Source organism: Porites lutea, chromosome 2 (assembly GCF_958299795.1).
Source record: "Porites lutea chromosome 2, jaPorLute2.1, whole genome shotgun sequence".
Taxonomy (NCBI): domain Eukaryota; kingdom Metazoa; phylum Cnidaria; class Anthozoa; order Scleractinia; family Poritidae; genus Porites; species Porites lutea.
In genome coordinates this window covers 54222109-54239920 of record NC_133202.1, presented here as the reverse complement: position 1 = coordinate 54239920, position 17812 = coordinate 54222109, and the positions used below count along the sequence as shown (strand labels likewise).

At 38.8% G+C, this 17812-nt stretch overlaps 2 protein-coding genes across 2 annotated transcripts in view; one reads left to right on the top strand and one right to left on the bottom strand.

The window, feature by feature from the left end:
- Positions 1-792: 792 nt before the first annotated feature.
- On the bottom strand, positions 793-11674 carry LOC140929053 (organic cation transporter protein-like). Its single transcript, XM_073378879.1, has 10 exons — positions 11589-11674; positions 9054-9343; positions 8124-8352; positions 7090-7288; positions 6785-6994; positions 5980-6114; positions 4483-4580; positions 2476-2587; positions 1759-1831; positions 793-1315 (listed from the first exon to the last, which is right to left on the bottom strand). The coding sequence occupies exons 2-10, from the start codon at positions 9336-9338 to the stop codon at positions 1145-1147; spliced, it is 1512 nt and encodes a 503-aa protein (XP_073234980.1). The 5' UTR covers positions 9339-9343; positions 11589-11674; the 3' UTR covers positions 793-1144.
- Positions 11675-14199: 2525 nt separating this feature from the next.
- Positions 14200-17812, top strand: part of LOC140929051 (uncharacterized) — an 11925-nt gene continuing 8312 nt past the window's right edge. Inside the window, exons 1-2 of the mRNA XM_073378877.1 lie at positions 14200-14505; positions 17517-17812. The exon at positions 17517-17812 is cut by the window's right edge and continues 45 nt beyond it. Of these exons, the coding sequence (XP_073234978.1) occupies positions 14402-14505; positions 17517-17812 (400 nt within the window). The 5' untranslated portion in view covers positions 14200-14401. The remainder of the gene's footprint in view (positions 14506-17516) is intronic.

The following is a 17812-nucleotide window of genomic DNA, read 5'->3' as shown; positions in this document are numbered from 1 at the left end:
AAGTATGACAGTGATAAACTACATTGCAAATGAGTCAAAGCGTTTTCACAACCATGTCGCCAACTGCGTTGCCTTACGAACTCACAATGGTCAGCTCTTCAGTTGGCTTTATTAGCTTAAAGGATAAAGGGATAGAGTTTCGCTTGAAGATCAGGACATTCCTTATTTTCAAGTCGTAACCTGTCAAACATGACTGCGAGCTGTAATTCAGTGTTTGCTACTGCACCATGCTTGCGACATCGGTCGAGAAAGGAACGACCGCGCAGCTTCAGAACAGGGGGGATTGGGACCTCGAACTAAAATACCGGAAATTGTCGCCTGTAAGCCCTGGGCTTGTTCATCTTTATAAGGGGTTTTAGCAGGATTTATAAACGGAGGGGCTTATATCCGAGGCCGGGCGCTTATACCCGGGCTAGAAAAAGCCCTTTGAAACAAGCTCGGGTAGTGCTTTTTGCATTTACTGGTTTTTAATTAGGCTTCAAAAGGTCAAAATAAAAAGAATTCATTTCAATATAAGTTAGAGGGGGCTTATAATGGGATGTATTTTTTTTGTTTACAGCGAGTGTTTCCTATAACTGAGGGAAGTGCTTAAACGCGGCAGTTTACATCATTAGGATTTTTGCGTACATTTCTAAGCCAACAACGACTTGATTAATCGTATTAGCCATAGATGTAATATCTGACTGCTTCCTTCTCGCGGACTGATGGCTGAATTACACTGAACGGAATAGGTCAGAAATTTGCATTAGTATAAACTTTACATGCCAAATGCAGACAGTAACGATAATTAAGTAGATAAATGAAGCTATATTATTTAAAGTATAGTGGTCCTGGTATTTGCTGGTACAACAGAAGCCAAAGCGATGAGTAAAAAGTTGATAAAGTGGTTGCATCACTGTAGTGCCAAGACTAAAAGCAGTACTGCACACTGTTATGAAGTAGATGAACGGATGAGATTCAAGTCCAGGTAGGACCTGCCACTAAGCACAACGAAAATTAACCTCAACGAAACACACAAGCAAAGTTTCATTGCAGGAATACTGACAACAGATTTAGGTGGTTCTTTCATACGGTAATATTTCTTTTCCAATAACAAACAAAAATGCAATTTCAAATATTTTCTTTGGCACTGAGAATAAGAGGGTCAAGCATTTGCTGTTCCAACCATTTGGCTCAGTTCTTCTTCAGGAGGTTCTTTATCCACAGTTTCAAGAGTCGGTTGAAGTTTTGTTTCCGGGAGACTCATACAAAGTATACCCGCAAGCAAAGCATTGATTCCCATGATAGCGAATGGCAGCAACGGATGGACACGATTCTACAAAGACAAATTACACACACGTCAGGTAACAATGGAATGATTGATCATCCTAGCAGATATGGAGCGTTTAAAAATAGCAGTGAATTGGGAGAAAAGACGACTGTGTAAATTAAAAATGATTTGGAATTCTGACTCACCATCCTTAATGGATAGTTCAAACAAAACCTAGTTTCTCTTAGAATTACCTCTTTTATATTTAAATGGTGCCTACAAAGTTTTCTTAACCCTTAATTTTCTCTCACGCAGAATGATACTATGATTTTTCTCATTTCACAACAAAGAGCTTTAAAATATTATACAACTATTTTACCTTATCATCAAACAATCCCAAATGGTCCTAAAAGTATGGGGGTGCGTACGTATAAGCCGAGTTAATACCCCAGGAATGGAGCGCCCTACTGGTAATCATAGCATTATTAAATACACATTAAATTACTTACAGTATACACAATGAAAGGAGAACAGAGCGAGCCAATGCGTGCAGCAGCTGAGGATGTTCCAACACCAATGTTTCTGTAGTCAAATGTTATAAATATCATTACTTATTATTACTTTTATATACCCATTCCTAAAGCTTTTTCAGTATAAAATTTTCAACTGGCCGCAAAGCTTTTTCAAAATCTCGATGGGTACAGGTTTGCTTAAAAATTCATTGGCGCATACTTAGAGTTTCGTGAAACGTTGCGTTGCCCTAATGTTGCCCTCGTTTTTTTTCGTAAACCGTACATCGGTCAAGGGAAACTTATACTTAGCTAAAGAAAAAAATCTAGTCCTTGACAATACTTCAATTTAGCTTAAAGAAAAAAAAATTTTACTACCTTTGAGAACCTCCCATAATATTCCATTCAACTCACCAACCACCACCACTAACCCCTATAAACTGAATAAAATGCTAATTGCTTGTAAAATACTAATTAAAACCATTAAACGAATGCTTATTCGAAGTTATCGCATGCTCGCGCCTTCTGACAGACCTTTTTGTTAAAAAAAATAATCAAATGCAGATATCACATCTGGATTCAGAAACTATCGTCCGATCGACGTGTTCTTGTTGTGCGTGTCTTTATATCCAAGGGTGACCATTCAAAGTGTACAGGCATAGTACTGGAAATATGTCTCGCCAACCCTTGATAATGTGTACAGTCTAATATAAATACCTTACAGAAGTTGGAAATAGTTCCACGGTGTAAAGATACACTCCATCAAAGGAGATGGTAATGAATAACTTGGCTAAAATCATGGACAGTATTATTTTGCCAGCAAGTGCACCTACAAAACAAAAAAAAACAAACAAACAAACATATGTGTAAACAAATTCATTAGATAAGGCAACCTTTCTTATGTTTTTTTTTTCGCTTAAATTAAATATCATCCGATGCTAATGATATGCCAGGCGGCAGACAAGTAAACAGACTTCCTTTAGCGCAAAATAATGATCCTAAGCGGAGCTCTCGCGCGCGAAGCGCGCGCAGCGGAGCACCGTTGGTACGAAAATGTGGTAAACTACCCATCCGAGAAAATTTGGTAATCACGTGACCGTACACCGACCGACCGCCCAACCGTCCGTCCGCACCACAGGCATACCAACGTAAAATAACTCATTCAACAGGTATGGCAACCCAAATGTAACTAGAGGTTATTTTGACGGGAAATCGCATAGCCACCCGCGTCTTGTGAAGCAGAGACAACTAAAGAGTCAATAAAGACGAAAACGGAAAGCGGAAATTCTTTCTGTATCCGTGTTTTGTAAAGTATTAGGCTTAGATTAATTGTCATGTCGACAAATTTGGAATATAGAACGAGAGAAAGACAGAGAAAAAGAGAAAGTGGGCGGCAGGCCAGCGAAGCTCAACGAGATAAAGGGCGGCAGAGATCGAGGGCGAGAGATAAAAAACAAAGGAGACATTTTTTTGTTGGAAGAACAACATGACAATTTTGTAGCGGTGGTGACAAAATTAGAAATGCTAGCGGCCACCAATGCAAGGTGAAAGTGAGCGGCAGTGAAAAAACAGTGAACGAGAAAACGTACGACATTTCAGTCCATAAAACGTGTAATTAAGAAGTTTCTGGAAGTTTCACGTTGCAGTCGTGCAAAACAACGGCAAAGAAATGTACGAAAAAAGTGTGCTGCACGTGCAAAGTTCCTTTGTTGCTAATTAGACCTATTGTTGTTTTCCACCGTTCTCCGGCGTTGCCTTCGCCGCTTAGCATTACACGATCTTCTATTTTCTTTTTAACCAAATATAAATATTATCGAGAGCTTCGCTTTTAGCCCTGGCTAAATCTATATATTAGCAATGTTTATAGCATTCCGCGGTCACCATGTCCCATGTTTTTGTTTTCTTCCGTTTATATGAATATGCCGGTTAACACGATTAATCATTAATCGTTTAATATTTTTTTCAAAAAACCTGGCTGTATTAAAGCCATCATGTTTTATGATAAAACTAAGGGGCTGTTTACATGGAGGGAGGATGTTCCTAGCACCAGGAAGATGCTAGAAGGCGGATCATCCTGGACATCATGCATCGTCCCAGAAGTAAGGGTGGTATACTGTGACATGAGTACTGATGGAGGAGAGATTCCTGACGTTTCGGTCATTTCTTTCATCCAAAGAAATATTTTGGATTTCTGCAGCCTACTTCAAACAAACAAGTTTTGTGAGGCATGTATCATTTTTTGGTATGCTTCGCAAAAGCCTGCAAGTCTCCAGTGATAAACACGCCTGCTGTCTGTAACAAAACTACCGCGTGAATCGCACTAGCCGGCCCTATGTTGCACCCCGTCTCGCCTAAAAGGGTTTAACTTACTGATCAAAGCTTAAAGTGAGTACGCTTCTTGTATTTATATATACTAGCAACATATGTTTTCTGTATTCAGTTTACATGCAAAAGCTGTACTTGTTCCTAGCGTTAGCAAGATCCTAGCACCATGTAAACTGCCCTCGCTAGGAAGATCCTATAGTACTAGGGACCAACAGAACAAAAACGGCGGCAGGTCGTTCAATGGGTTGTCTTTAATCTTAAATTCCTTCTCTACTGTTAACCACACAGGACCGAAATTTCTGCATGTAAACCCAACGAAAAGTTGTTTCGCCTTCTAGAATCTTCTTGGTACTAGAATCTTCCTCCCACCACGTAAACAGCCTTTAAAGCGACTCCTACCTTTACTAGTATTGTCCTCGCTTGCTATAAGAACGGATCCAAATGATGAAAACGCAGCTAAGATCAAACACGCAATAATGCTTTTCTTCCTTCCAAATCTACAGGAAACAGGAATAACTTTCCTTAATTTTACTTTTATTTTTTTGGTTTGCTGGCTTAAGGTATAAAGCACAACATACTGACGTTTTTTAAACAATACGTGATCTAATACGCGCTGCAGATGATTATTAGAAGGAACCATCGCACAGAAACTCGCGACAGCTCAGAATGTTTAGAAATTAGATCCAGTCTCTCCAGCAGCTGTCAGTTTATCACGGCCATGGCTTTTCGAACAGAATCTTAAAAGAAAAACGCGAAAACTCACAATTAACACCAGCCATTTTTATCGATCGGTGCCTCTGGTGATTGCTGATCAAAAAGTGCGCAAGCATAAATCACATCCATCACAGAGGTCAACTAACTGTCAATAAGGCTCCAAAATTCCGGCAGCGGATCCAAAGACTTTTTGCAGTCAAAAACGTGCCCACGAAAGGCTCAAAATCCGTAGAACTTAGCGGCAGACGAACTTCCAAACCACTTAAACAAAAATCAAGGGCACTACGTAAACGTGGGGGAGCTCAAAATGAAGATCAACTCGAGTGTGTAAATAAACAGTAAACTATTGAAACATACCTTTGGCATAATACCTCTAACCGCTGACATTTTAAACTTGGAATTTTCTCGCTATCCCCCGTTGATTGTACAAAACGTACTGTGGAAATAGCGGCCAAATAGCCGCACTTTTTCCTCCACGATAAACTTGATTTTTTACCGCCATTTTAAAAATCCAAGTAAAGTCACCATAACAACATTAAATGTAGTTACTAGGGCTCTTTTTAGCTCATTTTGGATAGAGAATCCTTATTAACAATGACCGAGACCAGGTTTTATGAGCCGGCGAGACTGAGCACCACACCCAAACCCTTGTTTTCACTAAAACTGCTGGACACCACAATACAACGTGGTTGAGATTATATTGTTATCTAAGGTCTTCCTTTTGGATAGGCCTGGATTTGAGTAGGCAACATGGCGGACTGTGAGACTAGAACCCGGACCCCTGTTGTGGATGTCACCGAGGAGGGTCAAATTCTGTGCGATGCGAAGTTTAAGCCAAAAATTTACATTTAAAAAAATTTCGAGAAATGACCAGAGATAACTTTTTCGACGTATCAGTTATGAAAAACAGTAAATCATTATATGTACTAATTAACAATTTCTTTGGAGTTGTTGCGGATCTTTGTGGTAGTCCAATGGTAAGGGAAAGGGACAAGCATACGAAAGGCTTAGGTTGGATAAAAGGTTGTAAATTTCTTTCTTTTTAGTAGAACCACTTTCAATAAATGTTCACATATTGAGTACTAAAATATGGTCAAGGAAAACCTGTTAAAGCGCTTCAGGATTCTTTGATCGCGAAAAAATGTTTAAAAGATGAAGAGTATGATGATAGTTAGAACAAACCTGTTAAAGAGCCAAACGCCTAATGGTATAGCTGGGAGCTCGATCAAACTTGTGAGAAAAAAGTTCAAGAAGAAATTTCCTCCAATAGAAGGCGCGCTTAGGAAAACACCGTAATAAACCAGAGCATTGACAAACCTGTAAGCAACATAAGTAAATAATGAATGAATGAACGAGTGAATGAATGAATGAATTAAAATCAATAAATAACAATTTCATCGAAAATTAAACACAACCAGTGGTGATAAACATTGTGAACTATCGCATTTTTATATAAACTTGACGTTTCGTATTTTTCCTAGTCAACCTTTTTTTTCAAAAGCGATCAAAAGTGACCGTTACAAATTTGACAAGGGGTCTGGAAATGAGACCAAACAGTGAATATAAAAGGCAACAAAATAAAGCAACAGCTTTTCGCTGCTGACTTTGGCAATAAAAGCTTGCTTAACATCTTGGATATAAAATGTCTCCCTTATCTTCCAGTAATAATCTGATTTGATTTGTCAGACGCTAAAAATTTCAAAATAAGTAACGATTTAGTGGCAGTACGATCAAGTAGTTCTTTTTCTAATTTCTGATCAAACTGGAATTTGGAAAACCGAAGTACCCGGACCGTAATGCGCCAGTAGAGATAAACACGAGGGAGGCCTACGAACTCGCCGAGCATTAGTCTATCTGGTTGAAAACATCATGAGAGTATTAAATGATTGTAATAAAGAGTAAAGAAAGTACAGAGTAGAATGCAACTTGTATACTCATTCAAGGAGGCAATGAAAAAGAATAGCAGAAAAACTGCATCCAAACTTACCAGCAGTACCAAGACAAAAGTGTTTTTTGTACCATTTTGCGTGTAGCAAAGAGTTCTCGAACATCGCCCAAACGCTGATCATCTTCTGGAGGTTTAATGTCCATATCGGACATGGGCATTTTGTTAACTTTTGCTATTTTTCGGAAAATTTCCTTTGCTTGCTCGGTTTTTCCTTTTATCATCAACCAGCGTACAGATTCAGGGGTCAGACTGTCAACGTAAAGAAAAATCAGAAGTAATGTAAAAAAAAAGCACGTTACAAGACGGAAATCTTTCTAACTTTTGTGAATGGCTTCTACACTTACAACCAGCCAAGCAATGCGGGAATTCCAGGAACCGATGTGGCAATACTTAGCATTCTCCAGTCTCTAATGAGGTAACCCAATCCAGCCAATGCCATGAGAGAAATGCTCCAGCAGTACCAAAGAGACATACCCATCATGCTGCGATGTCGGACACCGACAAATTCTGTCACAAGAACAAATATGGCGACGCTCGCTCCACCTGTTAAAAAAAAAGAATTATTATTGATACAAAATACTTCACCGTTCTGATTGGCTTTAATCCTCCAGCTAATTCTTCATAACCAGCATTTCCCCCAGGCAACGATTATTTTTAAATATTTTGAATGAACGATAAAAAAATCACTAAATTTCTGATCTGATTAATTATTCAGATCTCGGAGCCTGTTATCCACCGCGGTCAAAATTATAACACCCTTCTCCATCTGTACAGTTCTTTGCATCATATTCAGCCTCAGGCAATAATTGTAAAGTATAATATGCACGTCGATCTAACTGCTACGTATTTGTCGCTTTTTGCGTGTGATGTAATAATAATAATAATAAATTGATTATTTCTTATTCCATATACATCTATCACATTCACCTCTTTCACAGGAGCATATGAACACATAACTGACTAGCTCACAACATCAGTGGCTTCAAAGCTCAGTTGGTTAGAGCATCGCACCGGTATCGAGAGGTAACGGGTTAAATTCCCGTTAAAGCCCTGAATTTTCTTCAGGCTTCTTACGCAATTGCATCAATTTCGTTCACAACTGCGAGAATCATTCTTTATTTGATTTTTTGATAAGGGTTCATGTAAAACTAAAGGCTAACAGTATAAACAACCGGCGGAATAAAATGAAACGGTCCTTTAAATAATGAGCTCAGTAGCCTTCCATGAGTTGTATAGCCTCCTTCGCAGGCGTTCTTAGGGGAGCTCCTATTTCCGTTTGTGGGGAGGGACAAAATACGAGCTGCCCTAAAAACGCCTACGATGACCCGAGGCTGTGAGTTGTAAGAAAAAAGTTTAAATTATTGAAAAAACTTCTTACCCACACCAAGGCCCACGATAATCTTGAACACAACAAAGAGTGAAAAGATTTTGGGGAATGAAGATGCCAGACTAAAGACAGCGATGAAAAACCCAGAGATGAAAATGGTTGGCTTTCGTCCAAACTTATCTGTAAAAGGACCAATGATTATGGCACCGAAAAAGAAACCAAGGAACACGGCAGCTACAGCTAAGGTTCCATAAATTGATTCGCTACAAACCAGATCGAACTGTAAAAAGGAAGAACGTAAAGTTATCAGCAAATAACAGAGAAAAAGAAATACCAAAAGCTAACTTGCGCAGAGGAGGAAAAAGCAGCTTGATCAAAACTTGACTTGGGTGGTTTGGAAAATTTCAGGGTAGAGTATTTTTTTTTTTTGTAATAGTACCTTTACCATAAGCAATTACACTCTCTTCCTTTTATAATTTTAAATATATTCCAGTGAATCTCTCGTTGTAAGTGATCTGATTGGAAAAAATGTCTTAGTCAGGTTCTATCACGTCTTAATTCACCCTACCAGCAGAACCTTTCTTTCGCTTGCTCGTACTTGAGCATGCGCTGTATGTTGCTAGGATACAATTTCGGACCCACGCCTAATAGCCGTGCCCTTGGAACAACGGGTTCAGTTATGACAATTGGTTTATCAATCAGTGAACGGATGCTCACCCCAGAAAAACCAGTTTGACGAGGGATAACGAGACTGACCAGTCCAGAAGGTCGGGCTGAGGCGATTTCAAAGGCTTGACACGATTTAGGCAGAGCCAGCCTCCCTTTCACTTCTTCAGTGTAGAGGACAAAAGGAGTCTCTACTTGCAGGGTAGTTTGTGTTTAAAATTCATTACCATGAAACTCCATAATAAAAGAAAAAGGTAATTTTTAAAAATTCACCACAATACAAATGCAAATCAGCCTCTATATCCTTCTTTTTACCTCCGTGACAACGGTAGTGAAGTCATCCACAAATTTCCAATCTTTTCTCGAGATGTTACACCGGTGGTCATAGTTGTCATCGCCTGGACTAAACTCCCCGTCAAATGCACAAGCTGTGCTGTTCTGTACGCACTTCCAGGGGGGTTCCGCCGTTATGATACCTGTCACCATTACAGCCCAACCAAAGAGAAGAGAGGAAAGTACGTTAAAAAGAATAAGGAGTCGTTTTTGGAACCAACCAAAACTACCAACTTCTTCTAAAATTTCATCCGCAGTGAGAGGCATTTTTCCTAGAACACAAACAAATCAAGCAAAAGTCATGTGGGAAAAATATTTGCTCCTCCCCCGTCCTTCTTATGGTTGAAGGTAGAAGTTTAATGACTGCTTACAAATGTATTAAGTCAAAGGCGGTGTAAAAAAAATTACATGGTTATAATCATTGCTGCAAGTTCACAAAGGCAGGTTTGCAATCTCTTCTAAAATGGCGAGAACAAATGTACTTTCGACTTCAACAAGGTTAATGCACAGCTACAGATCATCTTTTTTTTTTCTAACTGAATTAAATATCTGTTTCACGTAGATGCCGAAAGGCCGGCAAAGTTTGCAAGTATTTATTACCGCCCAGTTAAGCTAGTTGTACAATTACAGGCTTTGTCCTGTGTCTTCGGATTTTCGTCAGGCGCACTTCATTCATAGAAAAGGTCGACTCCCCAGAATAACGCTTGTTCGATATTTATTTGTAACAAATCTCCACGGAAACGAAAGTTAATTCTCAGCTGAATTCTGTAGAGAGATCTACCCAAACAGTCCTCGAAATTTAGGTCAAGTACGATACAGCAAAGTTTCATCGCGAACTTGCGGTTATCGTTCGGCAAAGACTCGTGAAAAACATTCCAAATGCCAAACCTTCAAATATTCTATTTCCTTTCGCTTTCACAATGTATTTAAAATGTATGTTTAAGACTAAGGCAGCGGCGTTTAAGCTTGGTGAACGTGCACAGTGCGAAAGTACTGTACTCGCTAGCCATTGGTGTGAACACAGCGTTTTGGTGCTGATTTGGGTACACAAGGGTAGCTTGCGTAGCAGGCGCCGAAAGGGGTAGGGGATTAGGAGGAAGGGGAAAGGGGAGGGGGATTGGGGACTAAGGGTGAGGGACGGCGCTCCCTTCCCTTTTCCCTACCCCCTCCCCTTTTTGCGACTGTCACGCAGTTACCCAACAAGTGTGAAGAGCCCCAAAACTCTTCCACGGTATAAACGAAATCAGAAAAATTCTTTTGGTCTCGACGGCATTTTTTTATTATTATTTTTGTTTTGCATTTTGCTCCAGAGTTTTTTATGACAACTCACTTTTGATAAGCGACAAACGTTGTCTAAAAGAGCTTAAAATGATCGTATTCTTTCGTAAAAGATTCAGACGTGTCAGAACATGAAAGAAAGTCTCATAAGTCTGTATACAAAGCCAAAAATTAACAAAAGATATGAAGAAATATGATATGAAGAAATCATGTGACTTGAGATCTTAACAAAAGCACACCACAAGATAGGTTCTCACTTCCTCTGCTCGTTTCACTCGCCCAAATAGGAGAGCTTGCTCGCAGGCTACTGCTTAGCTTGAATTGTCCAAGGACAACAAGTTTATCCTGCGTTTCCAGGGAACTAAGAAAAACAGCAAATTATTGTACGCGGTCGCGGTCGTTGCACACAGGAGCTAAAACAAAATTATTTCCAAAATTTATATCCATTTCTTTTTTTTTAAATCGCTGGCTACATCTGCTCCATGAAGGTCTTTGAGTAAATCCCATCCACGGGCAGCCTGCGTAGCAAGCGTTTCTGAGCGAAGTTGGAACGAGAGCAAAAATGCAAATAATAACTCGATCGCAAACGCTTAATCCCTAGAAAAATGACGGATCGAAAGTTTTCACAAATAAATGCAATGCGTCACAACACATTCTAAAAATGCAAATTACTGCACAATAAAACTCGGGTGAGATCATAAGAAATTCATGATGTCTAACCTTTCTATATTTTTATGTATGGAAGATCAAAGCTTCCAAGTGGGTATAACCATTGGATTCAATTTCTGAGACCACATCTGGGATTCTTGTTTATAAAACAAAACAAAGTTGTGGTATGGATAGCTATGCGACGCATATCAGTTCTGACAACTGGAATTCAGGTGCTTCTGAGTACTTCTGAGTGAGATACCCCGCAAGTCAATATGTCTTGTTGACCATAAGAGCATGCAATTTGTAGATATTGAAATCTAACATTGGAATTGAAGTAGAAAAACAATTTAAGCCGAGAACAAATCGAAGCAAATTGCGAGAGAACCCCTTGAATAGATGCAGCTCCCATCTACATTTTTATTACAGGGAATACAAAAACCAAAATGCCGTTGACCTGAGGATAATGCCAAACACGTTTGTTTTTTTCTTGTAGTACCAGCGCGCTTTTCAGGTTCGATTACCATCGCTCGCTCGGTTCCCGGAGCGGCTGGTAATCGAACAAAATCGAGCAAATTTTCCTGATCTTACCTGCTTTGATTCACCAGCAACCACTCAAGGACTAAGGACTGTGAATCTGTGTAGAGTGATGTTTTCGTCATGTACTTCGTATTCTCGTAATGGCGTGACGTGAGAACTGGCACTGAGCCGGAACTAAGAAAGCGTGAACCAGAGATTTATGGAACGCGAACTTCGGAAAAAACAAAAACACTAATTTTTATTATTTAAGAAACTTTGTATAATAAAGTTGACGCAAAGATTGACCGAGATTGTAAGAACTCCCTCCTATAAGAACTGTTAAAAGGGCCCAAAGTTATTTTAATAATTACCTTTTGTCATTTATTTTCTATTTGTTTTTGCTTTACCTTCGGAGATATTAGCATTTATAGTTGATGCTATCTTTTGCAATTCGAAGTGAAATAAAATTTTTGATTGATTGATTGATCGCTCTGCGCTTTGCCGGGTTGTTTTCCTAGAGATCACGTTCGAGGAGTATTTTAACTTCCAAACTCTGCACTGTTCAGCATAGTTTTGTCCATTTTTTACCAAGGTTGGTTTGGCCATCCTATATAATTTTTCTTGAGAGAAATCAATTTAACAATTTGACTCTTGTCCTCCCGGAGGTACGTGATATGGCGTAGGGTGTAGGTGGTAGGTGGGTGTGACGGGGCATTGCTTGGGGAGCCTAAGTATCAGGCGTTTCTAGAGGGGAAGGAGGAGAAAATCTCTTCTCCCCTAGCACCTAAATAAGGCCTGATATTCAAACTATTGTCAGGGCTGGTACTTATAACAGAGTGTGCAGATTTTTCTCACAGAGAGCTTACGCCGTTCCCATGAGCTACAAAAAATGCGAAACAGCTGTCAACGGCTATAACCCTGCTCTTTTCAGGTTCTATCGGTGTCGACTTATGTCTTGCAAGGAAATTTATGAGTCCAAATGTAGTACTATCAGCTGTACAGATTTTGTGTCCTTTTTATTGTTTTCACTGGTCGGATCAGCTCTGTATATCTTACACATGTTACATCCTGCGCCATATTCGGTTTGCTGTCCTTTGCACTCAATCGCCAGGGGGGTACTCCTGGGAATTCTTGGTGAAGGTACGGCCGCCCGGTTCTCCAAATCATGACCCTTTTTCACAACCTCGTCCCCAGGGCGCTTTTCCCTCAGTGGCTTTGGAGGTGGGGCGGGAAAAGGCCCTTTTCCCGCCCCACCTCCAAAGCCACTGAGGGAAAAGCGCCCTGGGGACGAGGTTGCCTATTTCACAACAAAAAATGTCATTTTGCACACACGTTTTCAAATTATAGGCAGAAATCATGTCGTCATTACTAAGATTAGAACGCTAATTATTGAAGATTTTTAGAAAAATGGTTACGTCTGCTACATCGATTTACTTAAACAAATCTTGCTCATTAAAATCCATTTCTTAGTTCCAGGGGCTGCTCGCAGTCGTATAAGCTTCTTGTCTTTCTTGTGTCCAGGAAAATAGCGGCTCATAAGGAAAGTAAAAAGCGTTAATTTATTTTACGACACTAGGTAATAAAAAGAAAATAAAAGGTTCTTTTAAACGCTTTTTTTTTGTTTATATCACTCCTAGTGGTGCGCTTTCATAGGAAATAGAGTTTAGATGACCTGATTTTTGAAAATGAACTTAGGGACACTTGCAGCCATTTGAGTGAAACACGGCCCAAAGCAGAGTTTTTGAGGAAATACCACTGGGAAAATAGAGTTTAGATGACCTGATTTTTTAAAATGAACTTAGCGAAACTTGCAGCCATTTGAGTGAAACACGGCCAAGAGCAGAGTTTTTGAGTCTGCTAAGGTCAAAATTCCACTGACGAAGTAAAAGGAAAGGAAAACTAGCAAGGGCGAAGAGAATGAAAAGATGAGAAGAGAAAAAAGCAATGTTTGCGCTCTTAGCTAGTTTTTCTATTTGCTACTTTAAGATAGCTTGACGGAAGAGTAATATTAGCGTTAACGTTTTCAAAAATCCAGCAAAATCTAATTGCTTTGTAATTTGCCATATTTTAGTAAACGTTTTGGTTGCTGTTTGTACATCACATTTTCATCACAGAACGTGATATTAAAAAAAAAAAAAAATGATAAAAAGGAAACAAAGAAATGGAAAAGAGAACATAAAGCTTCCCAGAAACAACATGGCGTTAAGCAGGCCTAACAATAAACTGAACTATAGCCGTAATAGCAGTCTTTGAAGGCAAAACGCCTGCCGAACCTTATTATCAAAAAATAAGGCTGGAACCCTGCGAAAAGTTTCAAAATACTCGAGGAATTTTCTTGTAAAAAATAATGATTAAAACTGGGCTCAAGTAGTTTAATGCCCAGGATGTATGATTTGTTGGCTATAACGTTTGAGGATGTACCCGGAAATGAAACTTGGTGCACAAAGAGCATCGTGCGTAAATAACATTTGAATGAACCGCTTATTTTCTTTTTTAATATACTCCTACTTCAGATAAGTAAACGCTACTTTACTTTCCTCGTGAGCCTCCTTTTCTTCCAGGAAATAAGCTATAAGAAGCTAAAACGACCGAGCAGCTTCTTGACCGCGTCTGAATGATGTCCTGGGGGCAACATACTGATTGTTCAGTTATTCATAACAACTTCGTGCGATTTGCATGTGTATTTCCGTGTATATAGATGGCGTCTAATTGTAAAAGTAAAGAGCCTGCTAGTACGTTTAAGCATTCTAATGTGATATTACCGTCAATGTGTCAGTCAAACTAACCTAGCCAAGTCATCAAGTTAACCAAAAGATTTTCCTACAATTACACAAGCCTTAGATCTAACGTCATCCTAATGGATTTGTGATGGTCGCTCAGTCAGCATGAACATTTTGTTGTATTCTGTTTTTGGATTCGTCGTCAACTTGAGCTACGTATTTTGCAGTGATATTTACCCGTCGATTAACTGGGACCCTCAAAATACCCTGTAAGTATATTGGGCGCTATGTATACTTTAGATAAACTGTGTATCGTGGATCCGTGACATTTACCAGGAACCTATGGATGATCGAAACGGCTCTTCTCGTCGGTGTTCGATCAAATTGGGCGAAGGAAAATACGAAATAAGGACATGGGAATTGAGTCTTTCGAGACCTAAGATCTATCACTACTCCATCAGCTTTTTATCAAAAGGAATACGTTCAACCCGATGTTCCCATTTATAAAGCAAAAATTATTAATAGTATTTAGCATTTTCTCCTCTATATCAGATCCACTAAATTAAGAATCCTTTTTATTTTTCCAACTACAAGAGCAAGTTCTTTTTTGCCCCTTTTCTCGTTATTTCTTAATTCTTTTTGTAATCTTTTTTAATCTGAGGAGAACTAAAATACCCAGGCTACTTTTGAATAAGTTCAAACAAATCCTTGGGAAAGACACTGTAAGTTTCAAATTGTCTACAAACAACTGTGAAAAAACCTGTTATCTATCAATGCATGTGATCGACGTGATTGAAATTTGAGGTGAGCGTTTGAGTAAAAAATACAACGCAACGATATCAATGCACAAAGTGTTCCAAGTAATACGTTACCCGCAGATACATAGTTTGGTTTCCTCCCTACAGAAATCGTTGGACAATATTGAGTAGAAAATTTTAATTTTTGATTTAAAAAATGTTTTTAGTTCGAGTAGTAAATACGTTGTGGGTCGCTCCACGAGAAGGAACCGGAGGATTTTATATATCATCATGTTGGTTGTAGAAACTAGCTGTACATGTATTTGAACTGCAAGGACGAGCGATTCTGGCGACAGCAGTAATACGTAGCACATTTACCACGGCTAGTAAGCTAGGCTATCGTCCAAATTTAATGTCTTTCAAAGCAATTATAGTAAAATTCTGGCAAAAGACTAGTACATGCTAGAACTTGAAAAATTGCTAGTTATATACAAAAGGAATGCATCTAACCGGTAGTAAGTCACAGTTAACTTTCAAGAGCACGTACCATATTATACTCGAGCTCTACTTATATGCAAATTTACTTTCGTTATTAAACGTAGAGACAACACTAAAATGTCGCAGCTGCTATTGATAACTTCAGAATTATTGTTAGAGATACTAAATTATTATTTTACGTCCGCCTCTCCAAGCTGAAAAGAATCGTCGATGAAACATTCTTGCCAAGAGCTGAAGAATACTTTTCAATGATTATCCCGGCCGGTCATCCGTTAATCTTAATAAGAACATGCGTAAAGTATTCTAAATATTTAAATTATCACTAGGTGTATGGAATCAGCCAATGAATGCAATATATTTGTGGTAAACTTTCAAAGGTTGAAAAATAGTGCTCAATAAATGCAAGGTAATAATTAGATAAGGCGGTACTAGCTGAAGGTCTTAAGTTGTTAACCAAAAGAGTATTAATTGCCAACAATTGTTATCTCAAGAATTCTTTGTTCTTTGGTTGACCGAAGACTGAAGAACAGCAATATCGGAATATTTGCAAGCATTCAACATGAACCATTCTTGTCTCTGTTAGTATGATTATATTTAGCTCTAACTAGAATGGCGTTGAAAAGTTTTAGAGAATTTTTGTCGCACCTCCTACTTTTTCATTTTCCGGAGCAGGAAAGTTGTGCAGTTTCGGTAGTGATTTTCACCGGATGCGGCTAGTTTTCCAATAAAATTAGAAATCTCGGGGGGTGTTAAGTCCAAAGTCGGAGGTGGATAATACCCAACCCTCCTCGATGCACACATTATACACTTAATGTCAGATCCCGAGGGAAACACTTAGTTTTGTTTCCCCAAGAGTCCTGATGTTTCCCTCGACTTCGTCTCGGGAAACATCAGGACTCGAGGGAAAAAAAAAACCAACTGGTTTCCCGAGGGACCTGACATTAAGTGTTTTGTTACATTTCTAGACTTTCACTTCAACAGCAACAAAAGAATAACCGGAGCGAACCAAAACAGTCGACTCGGTACTCATAACAACACAAATTTAATGCTCAAAACCACTGGATGAATGATTTACAAACAAAAGTACTTTCCTCATATTATCTGCATCTTTTTCCTCCACTAGCTGCTGTTTTTCTTCTGGGAACTTCTGGGATAACTTTAAAAATCGTCGCTTTTTAGCTTGAGACTTCGTTTTTGTGTTGTTGTGTTCATTCACGAAAAAGAAAACTGGCTGGACCTGGCGGTGTTTTTCCCGCCTTCTGTCACACCACTTTCCACCATGCTTTGATCACGTGCTGTAATGTATCCCGAGCGGGGTACATTGCGTGATGTATCACGATCGGGAAACATTTGATTTTAGTCAAGGCCACGTGACCAGGAATCAACCAATGGCAGCCCCTGTTTAGTTGAGTGAAAGTCTAGGAATATAACAATTATTTATGTCATACTCAGCCTCATTCAATAGTTGGTAATTAATAAGTTACTTATTTTCGCGGGTCTAATTAATTTCTCGTTTTTCGCGTTTGTAAAAAAAAGCCAAATTAAAGATCTGCAAACAAAAATCCTCGCGAAATTTAATAGCCATATTGGAAATTCAAATCACAGAATAAATGATTCACATAAAAAAATACAACAAATACATGTACAGGACATGACAAATACACCACTTATTAATTAACTGGTTTCTGTGCTAAGGCCCTTTAGTATCTTGTTGTGAAATATCGTAAACACACTTTAAACACACTTCAAATATGAGTTTTGCTTACTCAAGTTTTAAAACTCACTTTCTAAATATGCGTTTTGCTTGTTCCAGTTTATCCAGAAAATTTAATTGTTCAGACTTTTTGAAAAATAAAATGGAGTTTAGAACGCTGGAATCGCAAAAAATTAATGACCCTTTTCCTGGTTGCGTAATGAAATAGAGAAAATAAATGCTCATGAAATACTGTCTCACTAAAATCGCCAAATTTTAAAAGAACCGACGAAATTTAGCATTAATAAGGTATGTTTTTACTTTGCTTAAAACCTACCGTCTATTTTTCCAGGTTTGTAGCAGATGGAGTTACCTGTGGCCACGGACCAAGGCGTCTCAAAGTACAATTGCAATCTAAAGTCTATTTTCTCTGTCCAAATATTGCCACGGTTCTCCAGACAACTTCTGTCCAAGTTCAAATATCAGATATGTATGAAAATCTTTGGATAGTATATAACAAAACAGTTTTTGATCATTGTAACACTTCACTGGAAGGCGAAACGAGGACAAGTAGACTGCTGTTGAGATGCGACACTCCAACAAAGTTGAATTATTTTTCGTTGCTATTTGCCCAGTATGCGGCACACC